The sequence below is a fragment of the Poecilia formosa genome, unplaced genomic scaffold (assembly GCF_000485575.1).
Source record: "Poecilia formosa unplaced genomic scaffold, Poecilia_formosa-5.1.2 Scaffold32, whole genome shotgun sequence".
Taxonomy (NCBI): Eukaryota; Metazoa; Chordata; class Actinopteri; order Cyprinodontiformes; family Poeciliidae; genus Poecilia; species Poecilia formosa.
The window spans coordinates 222,455-237,672 of record NW_006799971.1 but is presented as its reverse complement, the minus strand read 5'-3'; the positions used below and the strand labels follow the sequence as shown (position 1 = coordinate 237,672).

At 41.4% G+C, this 15,218-nt stretch overlaps 2 protein-coding genes across 3 annotated transcripts; both read left to right on the top strand.

The window, feature by feature from the left end:
• Nucleotides 1-3,245: 3,245 nt before the first annotated feature.
• actb1 (actin, beta 1) lies at nucleotides 3,246-6,415 on the top strand. Its single transcript, XM_007549569.2, has 7 exons — nucleotides 3,246-3,355; nucleotides 4,141-4,266; nucleotides 4,349-4,588; nucleotides 4,921-5,167; nucleotides 5,249-5,440; nucleotides 5,524-5,705; nucleotides 5,808-6,415. The coding sequence occupies exons 2-7, from the start codon at nucleotides 4,144-4,146 to the stop codon at nucleotides 5,949-5,951; spliced, it is 1,128 nt and encodes a 375-aa protein (XP_007549631.1). The 5' UTR covers nucleotides 3,246-3,355; nucleotides 4,141-4,143; the 3' UTR covers nucleotides 5,952-6,415.
• Nucleotides 6,416-8,393: 1,978 nt separating this feature from the next.
• fbxl18 (F-box and leucine-rich repeat protein 18) lies at nucleotides 8,394-14,090 on the top strand. 2 transcript variants are annotated; one of them, XM_007549568.2, is made up of 7 exons: nucleotides 8,394-8,471; nucleotides 9,552-9,749; nucleotides 10,006-10,355; nucleotides 11,181-11,316; nucleotides 11,405-12,483; nucleotides 12,879-13,097; nucleotides 13,662-14,090. In XM_007549568.2, the coding sequence occupies exons 1-7, from the start codon at nucleotides 8,394-8,396 to the stop codon at nucleotides 13,816-13,818; spliced, it is 2,217 nt and encodes a 738-aa protein (XP_007549630.1). In that variant the 3' UTR covers nucleotides 13,819-14,090. The 2 variants fall into 2 exon arrangements, with proteins under 2 accessions (XP_007549630.1, XP_016525751.1); XM_016670265.1 differs by lacking the exon at nucleotides 8,394-8,471 and having other exon boundaries at nucleotides 9,663-9,749; nucleotides 10,209-10,355.
• Nucleotides 14,091-15,218: the final 1,128 nt, after the last annotated feature.

Here is a 15,218-nt window from a genome sequence, read left to right as displayed (position 1 = left end):
GTGTTCATTTAGTTCCTGTCTTGTCCCATCTGTCCCTTGTTTCCCCTGATTACCTTCCCTGGGTATTTATACCCACCTGTGCCTCAGCTCCCTGTTGGGTCCTTGTTGTGTCTAATGTCCATATCCTGCCTTTGTTGTCTTTTGGCGTAATTACCAGTGCTACCAGTTTCAGTGTTTCTTTGTCTCATCGCTCACCTGTGCTGCCTGGAATTCTGTGTTCTTCATTAAACCACAATTTTCACCATTACCTGAGTCCATCACTCACCTCAATCCACACAATTCATGATACTGAATTGTGTAGATGCTTTATGGCAAAATGAAATTGCCACAAAGCATCTACATGCACTCCCTGCGGTAGGCACAGCTTTGTTCATTTTATAAAGAATCTCTCCTTTCTGGCGGTCTGTCCACCATCTTCCCTGCTTAAGACACATTTTGGGTTCACTAAAAGGGCTCCTCACTGCTCCTATCATGTCCCATTTGATGTGAGTGGGACTTAGATTCTGAAGGTCTAAGGTGCTTTGTGAATGATTTATCTTACAGAAATAAAATTCTAAGACAAATTCCATTGTAATTTTTTTGCCATATGGATTCTTTGAGAATACAGGTCCTGGACCTTGTTTTTTCAGTCATGACCCATATCTCATAGGAGGCAGCATGGATGCAGCAGAGCAGGAGCAAAGAAAGAAGTTCAAACCATCTCTTCAATCAATCATAAGGTGCTGTTTGAAACTGTTGGCTTAGCTAGTTGTCTAAAGTCCAAACCCTGATAACAAGTCAGCCAGAGCACCAGAAATGCAGTGTAACATGTTTTACTGAGACTTGGCTGCAGGATCGTATCCATGTCTCCGTCTCTGTTGGACTTCAAGCAGACAGAGTGAAGAGCAGTGGAAAAAGTTAAGGAGTAGCAGTGCTTGTCCAATCAGTGTTGTTTTCCATCCTCCCTGTGTGTGGACAGTTTTGTTCTTGTTTTTCTGTTTTTCTTACTGGTCATGATATTGTAATGATCATTGAAACTAATTTTGAGGTTTTCATGAGATATAAGCCTTTGTAATAAAAAGGGAAGTTTGGAATATATAATGTGTAAAAAAATTCTGTATTATTTTTTATTAAATCACATTTTTGACAATATTCTAATTGATTATGATTAAAGATTATGATTATGTACTAAGCTATCTTTATCTGGTTTTGAATTCTTGTTTGTACAGTTGTTTGCTATGTTTATCAACACACACACTAGCTAATATAGTTTTTTGTATGTTAAAATTAAGTCAAAAAGCAGTGTAGTTACACACTACAAACCATTTATTAGAATAATTAAATTAAGTAAAATTATCCCAGTCACTAAAGGTTCAGATATTGTTTTTTTTTTATTTTGAAATTACCAAATCAGTGAAATTACCAATCAGTTTGTTCTCTAAGTTTCACAATACTTCTTTGCAGGTTTTTCTTTAGTTTACTCAAGCATGCACTAAAGCCACAACTCTTATAATTAACCTACCCTAACACCTAGGAGAAACAACAGTAAAGGCAAAAAGGCAGAAATGCTGTTTAATCTGTTTCACATTCCCAAAAGCGTAATGTGAAGTAGAACAATAGTGGTTAATTCAAGTAAAGAGGAGGGGGAAATGTTCTAAAATAAAGAAGGATAAGAAGGCAATTAGTATTTAAAGGAGAGACGGCACCAGAGGTCAGGCAGGGGTGAAAGTGGACAGAGGCTACCTGCTGGCTTTTTCCATATATGGTCTTAGTCAGAGCAGAGAGCCAAGCCTGAGAGTTTCTCTGTGAATGTGTGAGTGAGTAACGCAGGAAGGAGGGCCTACTGTACGTATGTGTTGTAATTCATGTATTACTCATGCATGCTGCAAAGTTTTGAAATAGCTTAAAAACAGAGTTCAGATAAAATACTGAGAAATCTCAACGTGGTAAAATGTATCAAAATATAAATAACGGGAAAAGAAGTTCCTGCAAATACCATTTAAATTAAAAACCACCAAAAACACATGTATACCCTTAAAAAGAAAGCTTCATTCATTTCCTCAGACTAGTCACATGATCTGAGCTGTGCATTTTTTCCTCCCCATGTGACATCCTCCAATATCTCCTTATATGGACGTCATCCAAAAGCTCTCTTAAAGGGATGGTTCCCTGCCCTCAGTCTATACTTGGTGCTTGTGAGTCTAAAGCAGGATAATGCCGCTGTGAAAAGCCAACTCCCTGATCAGCTCATTCAGCCAGCCTGGATGCTGTCCTCAGCTGTGGTCATTTCCTACATGCGTGTTTAACAACGGGAGAAAACAAAACAAAAAAAGAGTCCCTATAAAACCCTGCTTCCCGTCCCTACTGGTGAGCTGGATTCCATATATCCTTATTAGGAACCCTCAGAGCTTGAAAGAATTCCCAGTGTCAGTTTATAAGTCTTCCCCCAGTGCCCTAATTAAGTTAAAACGGCAGCCTAACCCTGCCTCTCATTCTCAAGAGGAACACTACAATATTTGTTAAATTTTAGCTTTAGTTATTATCCCAATAAGTTGAAGTGTTAGCCATGTTTGCAAGGGGAGCACGCATATTAAAATGAGTCATAACATGGCCACATAATTTAATGCCAACTCACCTATTGTGTATCATCAAGCCAAAGGGTGTTCCCTGCTCACCTATTACACAAGTGGTTACGCATAATGAGATTTACAGTCTGCTGAGTTTTTATGTTAAACACACCTCAAAATGTCCACTCAGATCACTATCATTGTGTATTAAAGTGTATTAACAAAGCTGTCAGCAAACCTGACACTGTAATTTTCCAGTTTATCTGTAGTAACTATTGTAAGGCCAGGCTTGTGTTTCTAAACACATCTAATTCATCAAAATTAGACAAATAATGAATATGTTGGAAGGATAACTAAAAAACTAGTATGTTTATGAGTTAAATCATGACAAAATAGGCTTTTGCCTTTTTCCAAAAGTCATTAAAATCGTAATGATAAAGGAGGAATAGACAGGTTGGTGTATTTCCCTGACCTCTGGCTGACATAATAAAACTAATTCTTAAAATTACTTACATATGGATTAAGTTTTTCTTTCTTTTTTTCTTTTTTTCTTTTTTTTGTGGCGCTTTTCTGCACTTCAGTATCAAGCATCAGCAAGCAGAGCTGGTATTTGCATGTGCCACACCCAGTGGATGCAGCGGAGCCAATCAGAAGGCGCTGTGCGGAAAGTTTGCCTTATATGGGAAGGGGCTGAAGCTCGAGCGCAAATAAAGTCCTGGGAATTATTGGCCTTCATTGCAGTCGACCTCAGACACCTGAGCACTAAACATACCGGTCAGACACTAAGCTGATAACTCTCCTTCGCAGAGGTAAGAGCAACGGATTTGAGGTTTTTTGCTGTTGTTGTGGCTGCACTTCTTTAGCGTTTTCAGACTGTACTTTATACTGTTGTCGCTTTCGTCTTTAATGTTCTATGATCTCGTTAAACGTATCGTTAAGGTGGCTTAATTTGATACCCAAGAAAACCTTTCAGTGTCGGTGTTCAGCTTAGTGGCGTTGCATTTTTAAACGGTTACTTCAAAGCATCATGTTACCGCTCGCACTGACTTAAATCTGGCTTAAAACGGACCTAGCTTTCCAGTTGCGCATCAGCGTTAGTAACGCGTCTGGTTCCTTGGCTTTGACGTTAAGGTGCAACTTGTCTTTTTAAAATTGAAAACTGGGGGGGAATAAGCAATTGGAAGCTGAGAAGTTCTCTTCACAGCTAGCATCTCAAAAAGCCCCATGTCTGCACGATTTAGTCGATATTTGTTTACGTCAGAAAATAGCTTTATTTTTTTTTTTTAGTGACTGAATATGCGACATTTGGAGAATTTATTCTGTCTCAGTAACTCCGGTGAAGGGTGTGGCCGCCTGTCGGTGTCGTGTGAGGCTGGGGCTACTGCCGGGATGACTTCCGGGCCGGTGTACCACTGCTGCCTCCAGGCTGCCCTCACTTTTTGCCTTTTATGGCCATGTCCAGACCGGTCGAGAAACTGCCTTTTGTTTCACAGCTCTGGATTTGACCGAGGATTTGCTCAACTGCGACACCTAGCGTTCAGATGCTACAACAAGAGTTTCAACTATTGGATCTAAATTTTTCTTTCCCTCTTAGAAAATGGAAGATGAAATTGCAGCCCTCGTTGTTGACAATGGCTCTGGAATGTGCAAAGCTGGCTTTGCAGGAGATGATGCTCCACGTGCCGTCTTCCCCTCCATTGTTGGTCGCCCCAGGCATCAGGTACAAACTCGCCTCCTTCTCCCTTTATTTGAAAACATTATTGCAAACCTTATAGGGTGAAACTAAAACACTGCTTTCCCAGGGGGTAATGGTTGGAATGGGCCAGAAAGACAGCTATGTTGGTGACGAGGCACAAAGCAAAAGGGGAATTTTGACCCTGAAGTACCCCATTGAGCATGGCATTGTGACAAATTGGGATGACATGGAGAAGATCTGGCATCACACCTTCTACAACGAGCTGCGAGTTGCACCTGAGGAGCACCCTGTGCTGCTCACAGAAGCCCCCCTGAACCCTAAAGCCAATAGGGAGAAGATGACCCAGGTAACTAGTGGAATGTCTCATAAAAACATTCTGTTTGCAGGACTGTCTTTTAGTTTTTCTTGGTCTTAAACTCCTCCTGTTCCTCAACTTGTAGGTTTTTCTTCCCTGAGCTGAACTTTTCATCTATTCAGGTTTCTGGTTTCCTGCACTGAACAAATGACTAGCTGCAGCATGGGCAATGAAGTTTTCAAATTGCACGTCTGTAGATTAGTTCTGACTAATCTGGTTTTCTGCTTAACTGAAACTTGTACATTAAAAATGACAAAGCCCTGTCTTTCTAACTTTCTCAGGACTTGTGAATTCAGTGAGTAACAGTTCCCCTCTCCTTCCAGATCATGTTTGAGACGTTCAACACACCTGCCATGTATGTAGCCATCCAGGCTGTGCTGTCCCTGTATGCCTCTGGACGTACCACTGGTATCGTCATGGACTCTGGTGATGGTGTGACCCACACAGTGCCCATCTATGAAGGGTATGCTCTGCCTCATGCCATCCTGAGGCTGGACCTGGCTGGCAGAGACCTCACAGACTACCTCATGAAAATCCTGACTGAGAGGGGTTACAGCTTCACAACAACAGGTAAGCAAACTTCTGTTTACTGGAACAAGTTGCCTTAAGGTAATCTATTCCCTGACCATGTCAAAACCTGTATTCCTCCAGCCGAGCGTGAGATTGTGCGCGACATCAAGGAGAAGTTGTGCTATGTTGCACTGGACTTTGAGCAGGAAATGGGAACTGCTGCTTCCTCCTCTTCATTGGAGAAGAGCTATGAGCTCCCCGACGGCCAGGTCATCACCATCGGAAACGAGAGGTTCCGTTGCCCAGAGGCCCTCTTCCAGCCTTCCTTCCTGGGCAAGTTGCATTAACAGTTGGATGCAATGTTTTTTTTAAATTTTGTGGGGGTTTTTTAAACAAATTATCACTCTGCTTCACAGGCATGGAATCATGTGGCATTCATGAGACTACCTTCAACAGCATCATGAAGTGTGATGTGGATATTCGTAAGGATCTGTACGCCAACACCGTCCTGTCTGGAGGTACCACCATGTACCCTGGCATCGCTGACCGCATGCAGAAGGAAATCACCGCCTTGGCACCCACAACCATGAAGATTAAGGTAAGATAGAAAATGGCAAGACTTCTGACCTTAACACCTTTGGACTGAAATATTTTGAACGATGGAGAGTTCTGAATTTGAACTTGCTGTTGGTCTTTCCAGATCATCGCTCCTCCAGAGAGGAAGTACTCTGTGTGGATCGGAGGCTCCATCCTGGCTTCCCTGTCTACCTTCCAGCAGATGTGGATCAGCAAGCAGGAGTATGATGAGTCTGGCCCCAGCATTGTCCACAGGAAGTGCTTCTAAAAAGACTTTCATTTCTAAGCCTGCCACCCTCCCAAAAAACACTGCTCCAGCCCAAACAGGTTCTGCATACCTGCACCAACACACTGTGCTGAGCCGACACCTCTTCCATTCTGTCATCACTCTGGCTGTGGCACTATGGCCCTTGATGGGGTGACACTACAGGAAGTAAAGGGCATCCTTGGCGGTGTGAATGTGTGAAACTTGTCAGTTGTGAAGTCATTCCAGATGTCTTTGTTCACCACCTTATTTGCCTCTATGAAGGTTAATTCTGTTGGGCTTACTGTGTATTGCTTAATGTGTAAATTATGTAATCTGAACTTTTTTTTCGTACTCGGCCTTAATATTTGGTCCAGTTTGTCATCATGCAAAAAGGACTTCTACATTTTGAAGTGTATGAAGGTTTGTGCATGGGGTGTTAAGTCTCCAATGTACACAACAACCCAATAAAGCGCACATGTCTGAGATTTGTCTGCCTGGTCTTGAGTGGTGTTGGGGGGCAGGGGGTGTACAATTGGTATTAATGCCTTGTGAATTTCAAATGAGGGTCTTCAAAAGCTTTACATGGAGTCAAACTTGGTCAGTGCTAACTTAAATTATCTAGTATTTGACAATGCAGAGCAAAAAGTTAAAAACCTGAAACCTTTTTTTACAGTCAAGCCAAATTACTAATCCTGCTTGCACATGTCTGCCAACAATCTTCAGTTGAAAACACCATTTCAACATTTGTTTGAAACCAAATGTTACAATCATGGCTATATGGCACTTGAGTTTGGGAAATGAGATGCACTTGGTGCAAGTTGTGCAAAATTTTCAAAGTTGTATTTAACTGTGGCAATGAGTAACTTGAGTGAGGCAAGGATGGAGTAAAATGTCTCTACCCTGATTTGGAGGGTAATTGGGCTAAAAATGGAAATGCATCAAAACTCCAAGCTAAAATCTAGATATAAACTTGTGCATGAGATTTCAAAGAAATGTCAATTACTGTTCAGAATAAACCTAACTTTTTAATTTGATTTTTTTCAGAGGATGGACAAGCTGTTAAATTGAAAAACTCCTAGGCTGTATGTCATACATCAATCATTTCATCTTGAGAAATTTATGATGCAGCTACACGGGTCAGAGTCACCATGGTACATTTATGCTTAGCTTTGATTTAGAGGTCCATCCAAAATCAGTTATAAATTTTTATAATTCAATTGAAAAATGTAAACTCATTCACTGTGCAACATAATTCACATGTGCATTCTGTGTACTGAGTTAAGTTTCATAGCTTTTCATAGCTAGACTCTTTTTTTCATGAATCACTGCAATGTCTTTGACACTAAAGTGTTAATGAAACCCAACATGCATATTAGTGGCCTTCAGCTCTTCAGCATTTTTTTATTGTGCAGTTTTTCCCCTTTGCCAATTCTTCATATTCTTTGTGTGGTGTAGGTCTGAAGAATTTGCTGGCCAATCAAGCACAATTAGACTGTGGTCTTTAATGGCGGTGTTGGTGGCCGTGTGGACAGGTACCAAGTTCTGTTCAATATTGAAGTGGCTCTCCATAAAGCTTGTGAGCAGATGGAAGCATGAAGTGCTCTAAAATGTCCTGGTAGATGGCTCCACAGACTTTATAATTGAGACTAAACAGAGGACTAACACCAGCCGATTGTGTGGCTTCCCTAATTATTACTGACTGAACAATTTAACCACCATACCCCTTTTCTATATGACTTTGGGACTTTAATTCCAAATTAAATGCAAAACTTACTTTTTATCTTAAATTATAAAATTGAATATCTTTGGATTGTCTCTTGTCTGTAGTACAGGTAAGACACGTTGTCTACCTGGCTAAGCAGTGGCTGAACACAAGGGATACTACAGTTTATCTCATTGGCTAGGATACACTGTATGGTGGCTGACTCTGAAGCACAGACTCCAACCACCCTCTCAAGGGTGTAGTTATCCCTCCAACTTATGGACTCCTTTATATTTCAGGATGAGAATGTGAGGTTTAAGAGTCATTAAATTTAATAGTTCATCAGATGTGGGGAGATTTAAATGTTTGTAGGTTGATGAGTATGAGAGAGGCAGAAAATCATAAGATCTTGTATCTTTTAACTGTTCCTTTTCAAACTGTAAAATTGGATAATTTTACATAATTATTATTAATTTTTTTTTCTGTTTTTACTTTTTGTCTGTCCAAGACAGACAGATACTCATAAACCACACTACAATCCGTACCAGTATAAAGCGGTAATGCTACTTATAGTTTTATGCCAATCGCCAATAAAAATCAAGAAGAAGACGACGACCAGCCGGAAGTTAATCCGTCCATTAAGATCTTCCCGCTGGTGCGGCCTCAAATATCCTCCGTCTAGCAGCTAACTGCAGCCTGTGGTTCGGTGTTAAAGCAGGAGGACTGGAACATGAAAGGCACGCGGATTTCATTTCAAATCAATGTTTAGAAATAACACACCAGTCATGAATGAGACTGCACCTGGGATTATGGAGGGAATGGATCGACAGATCGAGCAGGTAGGAAGGCGAGGTTTTAACAGGGCTGGCTAGATATCTTAACTAATATTTGTTATTTTAATCGCTTCTAAGCTTAAGACAAAATTCTGCTTAGTTTACCCTGGCGGTTTTTAATATTCAGATATAGAGAAACAGACTGGTGGGAATTTTGAAATGGTTCAAGTGGATTAAGGGCGTAAAAGAAAAAAATAAATGTAAGAAAATGTTGTTGACGATGCACTTCTTTTTATTATGCACCACCCAATCATAAATGATTATGCAGCATAATTATTTTTTGTACAAAATCTAGGTTACTGCATGTGCTGTCGCATTATGTAGGGCTCACACACTCTGCCATAGGACATGTACATGCAGTGTGAAAAAGTATCTGCTTTATATGTCATGTTTATTTTTAGGTCATATTGTGATATCAGACAAAGATAATCTGAATTGTGCGACAACAAATACATTTTAAATGTTTACGATAAGAGCTGTGGTGAGACTTAGGCTTTCCTCTTTGCATTCCTGTTTTATTATTAACACAGGACGAAAGCAGTTGAGTGAATTCTGAGGTTTTGAGAAACACACCGTTTGCCCAAATCCAGATAAATGCAGGTAAATCTTAGGGGCGACGTTTCTAAATACAGACGAACAATGATCCAACACATACAGACAAAACAGCCCAGGTGTTCGTTAAAGCAAATAAGTGAAATATTGTTGAATATTCTTGAACTACAGTGGACCAGCGGTCACCCGTTGACTGCTGGAGATGGACACCAGCCCCCCTTGAGATCCTGCAAGGATAAGTGTGTAGATAATGGATGAACCAGAACATGGAAGGCATTTACTTTTGAGCTCCTGAAATGAAAAGATTGTTAATTCCTTCAGGTTAAACTGCATTTCTTTACTGAATGTCAGGAAATTTGGTTCTGTAGAGTCTGCAATCCTGTCGCCAGAAGCAGTTCTCACTTTGACTGGTTCTTGGTTGAAGGAACAACATATTTACAAATGTTACAGTTTACAATATCTTTTATTGAGCTATCTCGGTGAGCTGTCTCATAAACTCTGACTGATATAACGGATCTTTTGTCTCTGTGTCAGGCTTTCTGTAACCAGGGCACCATGTCGTCTGGCTCGGTTGGGATGTCGGATCTGTCTGATGAGATCTTGTTGTGTATCCTCCACCATGTTCCAGTGTGTGACCTGCTGACTAATGTGGCAAATGTCTGCCAAAAGTTACACACACTTTGCTACGACAAGACACTGCTCACAAACGTCAGATTTTCTGAAGAATATAGGGTAAAGCAATTAAAAATCTCTTACATTCTTTGGAGATAAGACATTTCAGGACTGAGAAATTATTTGTTTTAACTTTGTGTTTAGTTCAGAAACAAACACATGAACAGCATGTCAAATACACTTTTTTAGGGCATATCTGTACAGGTGCTCATGAGTTATAAAACTTTCCCTAACATTAAAGTGGAAAAAAAGGCAGCAGGTCTGGTTTTAATAATAATAAACCTTGGTTTGTTTTTTGTTTTTTTTTTATTTCCAGGCTGACGATCAGTTGGTCTGTCGCACTCTAAAGCTGCTAGCCAACCATGTACAATCCCTCAGCCTCAACAGCTGCTACTGGCTGTCAGCCTCCACCTTAGACAAACTGGCACGATGCAGAGGAGTAACACATCTGGATGTAACCGGCTGCCGCCTCACCTCCCTTTGCCTGTCGCGTCTCTTATCCTCTTTGTCTTTGCTCAGATCGCTGGCGTTTGATGTTAGGCCCTGTTTCAACTCCGCACTGCTCAGCTCGGAAGCCGTTGATTCACTGAGCCGCCTCACGGAGCTGAGACAGACTCTGTTTACACCGAGCTATGGCGTGGTGCCTTGCTGTGCCCAACTTCGCAAGTAAGAGTCTGTGGGATCAAAGGAATTGTGAGAAAACTGTAAGGTTGACCTGTGTATCAGATACATAGGTATCTGACCTATGCTCAGATACCTATGTATCTGAGCATAGGTCTTCCTATGCTCAGATACATATGCTGTTTGTACTTTTATTTCTGTAATGATTTCACTAAAACGGATAAATAACAGAAAAGGGGCTACAACTTATTTATACCAATTCAGACAACAATAGAAGCTCATAAAGCTCTCCAGAGGAGAGTAAACATCCAGCTTTTCAAACGGAGTATGAGGAATTTTCACCGCTCTGCATTTCCAGAATAGTGGTTGTCTCATAGGTCAGTAACTGTCGGACTGCAGGAGGAGAGATTCCATCAGGACAGAAGAGAGACGGAGAATTTTACACAATGAAGACGAAATGTTCAATTCACATGAACTTCCCCTTATCAGTGTTTATTATACAATTTACAGAAGTCCAAGTTTATAACATTTAATACTCTGTTAGAAAACATTTTTTTTTCTCTTAAAACCTTTTTTGGATGAGAAATATTAACTGATGTTCCAAAAATGTCATCAATTCAGTCAGAAGATCGGATTTTTCTATATCAAATTAGAATAAAAACCTGACCTAACAGATAAAATGAATGTCATTTTTGGATTCGGATGTGCAAAATAATCCTAATTCAGTTGAAAAAACATAGAAAACTTCCAAAAAATCTTTTTTTGTAACCCGGTGTTATCATTGGTTCCACCGACTGTGAGGTGCATGTTTGGACAAGTGTTTTTTCCAGAGGACAGTGTTAGAGTTGACTGTTTGCCATTGTGTTTCAGGCTGATGCTGCAGTTTGACATTCCAGATGTGACCAGAGAGGGCATCGGTGTTTGCTGTCAGCTGATGGTCGGTCAGAGCAGCGTGCCACATTACGAACAGCTGGAGGAGTTCACGGCCAGACTAGCCCCAGGAGAGGTGAGTTATTTGGGATTCCTGTTAAACCATCCGTCTGATTCCTGTAATGTACGCTTTAAGAGATCGATTGATGTCCTTTCTGCACCAGGTCAACCAGACGCTGCTCCTTCTCTATCTTGCCGTGTTTAGCGTTCACATTCCAAAGCACCTCAGAGTTTTCCTAGTTTCAATTCCTGGTCCCAATCCGGCTCACTGGCCTGCTGCTCCCTCGCTGGCTCAAAGCCTTGGTCGGCGTGGAGACCTGCTGGCGCTGCAGCTGCCACGCACCTGGCTGGATCCACTGTCCCTAAAGCGAGCTCTGGAGGGAAACAGCCCCAAGCACCTGAGCTTCAGCCGCTGCCCTGCGTTGTGGCCGCAGATCTTCCAGTCGCTGCTTGGCGGTGGAGTCAGAGACGCTGCTCAGCTCGTCAGCCTCAACCTCAGCGGGATCAACCATGTTCCGTACTCGGAGTGCAGGAGTGTGGAGGATCAGCTGGTTGCTGAGACAATGGGCCAGGTGGCTGCAACCTGCTGTAACGTTAAACACCTGAACCTTATGCACACGCATTATCATCACGAGTACTCACCTGGGCTGGACGGACAAACACACTTGGGTGCCAGCCTGGGCAGATTCAAACACCTGCGGTCTCTGACCTTGCCGGCCTGCGCTTTGTCAGACGGTGTAAATACAAATCACACCTCAGCGCGTGGCTCAACTCCCTCACTGCTGTTCCAGGGACTGAAGAAGGCCCCGCGTGTGGGTCTCCAGAATTACAGACCTGATATGGAGTCTTCGTTGGCCGGGGACAGCACTTCTGGGCTGGTTTTGCTCACAGCTGGCTGTCGCTTTTTAGAAACCTTTGAGCTCATCGGTCCAGGTTTTGCATCGGCGCTGCCTCGGCTTGAGCCGTGCACCCGTGCCAGCGTGGAGCCTCGTGGGATGTGCGCTTGGGCGCGAGGAGTTGGCGATGTGCACCTGGCAGCGCTTGAAGCTTTACCTCGGCTGCATCGCTTGACTCTGGCCGGACTCCCTGGAGTCCTCAAAGGAACTGGACTGGTACAGCTGACTAGGAAGTGCAGAGACCTGCGGGTGTTGTCCTTAGCCAACTTGGGATCTCTGAAAACCATGAACTACACAGCCTCCTTGCTGGAGACACTTACACAGTGCACACAGCTGCAGGAACTCAGGTCAGAGGAAGTCTTCAACTTTTCTTTTCCTTGTTCAGAAACATTTGGCTGTGGATGGATGGTGAATTCCTAAACATAACCACATATTCCTTTAACTAGCAGGTTTTAGTTTTTTTGTAGTCTTCAATTTAGTTAGTATTATCTCAGTCAAGGATAAGCTGCAATTTAATCGTAAGATTTGCAACATATCATTAAGAAGTCCAAAGGATGAGAACTGAAACGTTTTTTTCTGACATTGTCTGAATGTGTCCTTCCATTCATCCAACCATTTTTTGTCTATCTATGCACCGAGTTGTCTTTTAACAGATCCATCTGTCCATCCTCACAGTGTGGATTTCTGCTGGAAACCTGAAGTCTTCATCTTTGTTTTATATGTGTGTGTGTGTGTGTGTTAGGTTAGAGCAGCCATACCTAAATGCCAATGCGTCTTTCTTTGAGGCCTTGTCCAGCTGCCATCGCCTGCAGCGGCTCTGTCTCATCTCCCGTAGCGGCACCTTTGACTCTCTGGCCACAGAGACGTTCATGGAGCGGTGCCCCCATGTTGTAATGTGCCACATGTTCATGGGCGGCACCCTGACCGCCTGTCGGACACTGCAGAAGTCCCTGCTGGACAGGTAAGTGAAGATTAAGTTGCATTTATTGATTTCTTCTGCTTTTACTGTCGTGTCACACTCCAATGTTTCAAACTATCAAATATGTGTTAATATTAGATAAATATAACCTAAATAAATACACAAAGGTGTTTCAGTGTGTTGACTCTAAGCTAATTAAACCAACCTAGCCTTGTGTAATTGTCATTTCTTGATAATCTTCTTTTCACTGACCCACTGACTGTAAATTCTTTACAACTGGTGGTTCACTAGTTTGATTCCCACTCCCCGTTTGTCCTTTTTGTTTGTATTACATGTCCAAATGCTAGGGGGCACTGCCATGCCAGTATCAAATGTTATGGGGTTTATACTCTTCTTCATGATATGTATGTTTGGGTGATGAGCATGGCAGAACAAAGTTGAGCAAATAATCAAGAGAAGTTATTTTTACTAACACCCCGGGTCTGTCGCTGTGTCCTCGGGGAAGACGTCCACCTCGCCTGCTGGTGTTGGTCAGAAGGTTCGATGATGCGATATAGCATCATCCAATAAATCAGAAGTCAGTTTTGTGTTTTCTCTTTCTGTTAGATTTTCAGCTGAGCGTTCAGCACTCAGTGTGGTCATCTACCCGCTACAACACGAGGACCTGCCCTCCGTCATCAGGGGCATCTCACTGACGCTGCTGGATCGGATAACTTTGTTCCAGAGCCATGTGGCGCAGCCTCCACATTTATCACCCATATGACATCACCAGTGATCTGTAACGTAATTGCTGTTGCTGAAAATAAAATTTAGTGAAATACTGTCTATCAAGCTTCTGATTGGGTAACAGCAGCAGTGTGAAGGAAATGCATCAGCAAAACTGTTATGGGTAATAATGGTTCGTTTAGTCATCCATCTACACATGGTGCTACTCCAGCATCCCAGTCATAAATCATTTCAGTTGCTTTGTGTCTGTTTTAAAATAAGTGCCAACAATATTTATAGAGAATTAAACTTTGTAAATGAAGCTATAACACAACAAATGGTTTTGTGGAGTTTTTAAATGATTTCTTGTGTGCATGTTTTTTTTTTCTACAAACTAGAAGTTTAAACAAAAGTGTCTACTTATAACAATGGTCTGTTCCTAAAGATGTGCAAAATATGTTTTTTATGAATGAAAGTGTAATTGTTCTATTGCATATAGAAAAGTCTAAACTTATTTCTTCACAGTAAGCCACAAACAAATTCCAGTTTTCCTTGATGAATCAAACCTGGTTTAATTATATTTAATACAGAAATATCCTTACTAGTGATTATGCTTGTTGTTTGGAAGATTTTAGTCTGGTATTGTAACTGTTATTTTGTCCCTTGCTGAAAGTATTTCATAAAAATATTACCAAAAAGGCATCTTTTTTTTAAAATAATGATTCAGTTGTGTAATTTAATTTCTAAGGACAGGAAAATATTTACACACTTGGTGACATTTATAGGGAGGGAAGGTTATTTACTTTTCAGGACATATTAACTTTGATACAAGTTACCTTTTTACTTTATTTGCAATTAAAATCATCTTTAAAAGATGGCGGTGTCCCCTTACAGGGTCCTCTCATAATACATCCACTTCATAAACTATTTTATTTTGTTAAAAGTACAGCTGGTTTTGCTTCAAGACTATCGGTTTTTGTTGCAGCACACATGCAGACCTCTGGCATTGCATATAATTCTTCGGAGAGACATTCCACATATGGAGCCTTCATTGGGTATAGTGTGGACTAATGTGAGCTTAGCTCCCAGAAATACTGATAATCATCAAATATTGTTATACACAATTTTATCTATTCAACTCAGAAAACTTCATTTGATTAAGGTTATTGATCCGATATTGGCAGGGTTCTGATTTTTTTTTCCATACGTTTTGGGAGTGTGCCCCATGCAATTATCTTTATGACCAGTAGAGGGCAGTGTGTGTGTGTGTGTGCGCGCGCATAAAGTCTAGCATCACTGCAGACAGAATAATACATTGATGATAAAATCGATTAAATGTGGGACTAGAAGGAGTTTTTTCGACAACTTGTTTAACAGGAAGTAGAACCATATGTTGTGAAATCACATCGTCTAAACCATAGACATCAATACGTATTAATGTCTATGGTCTAAACCGTC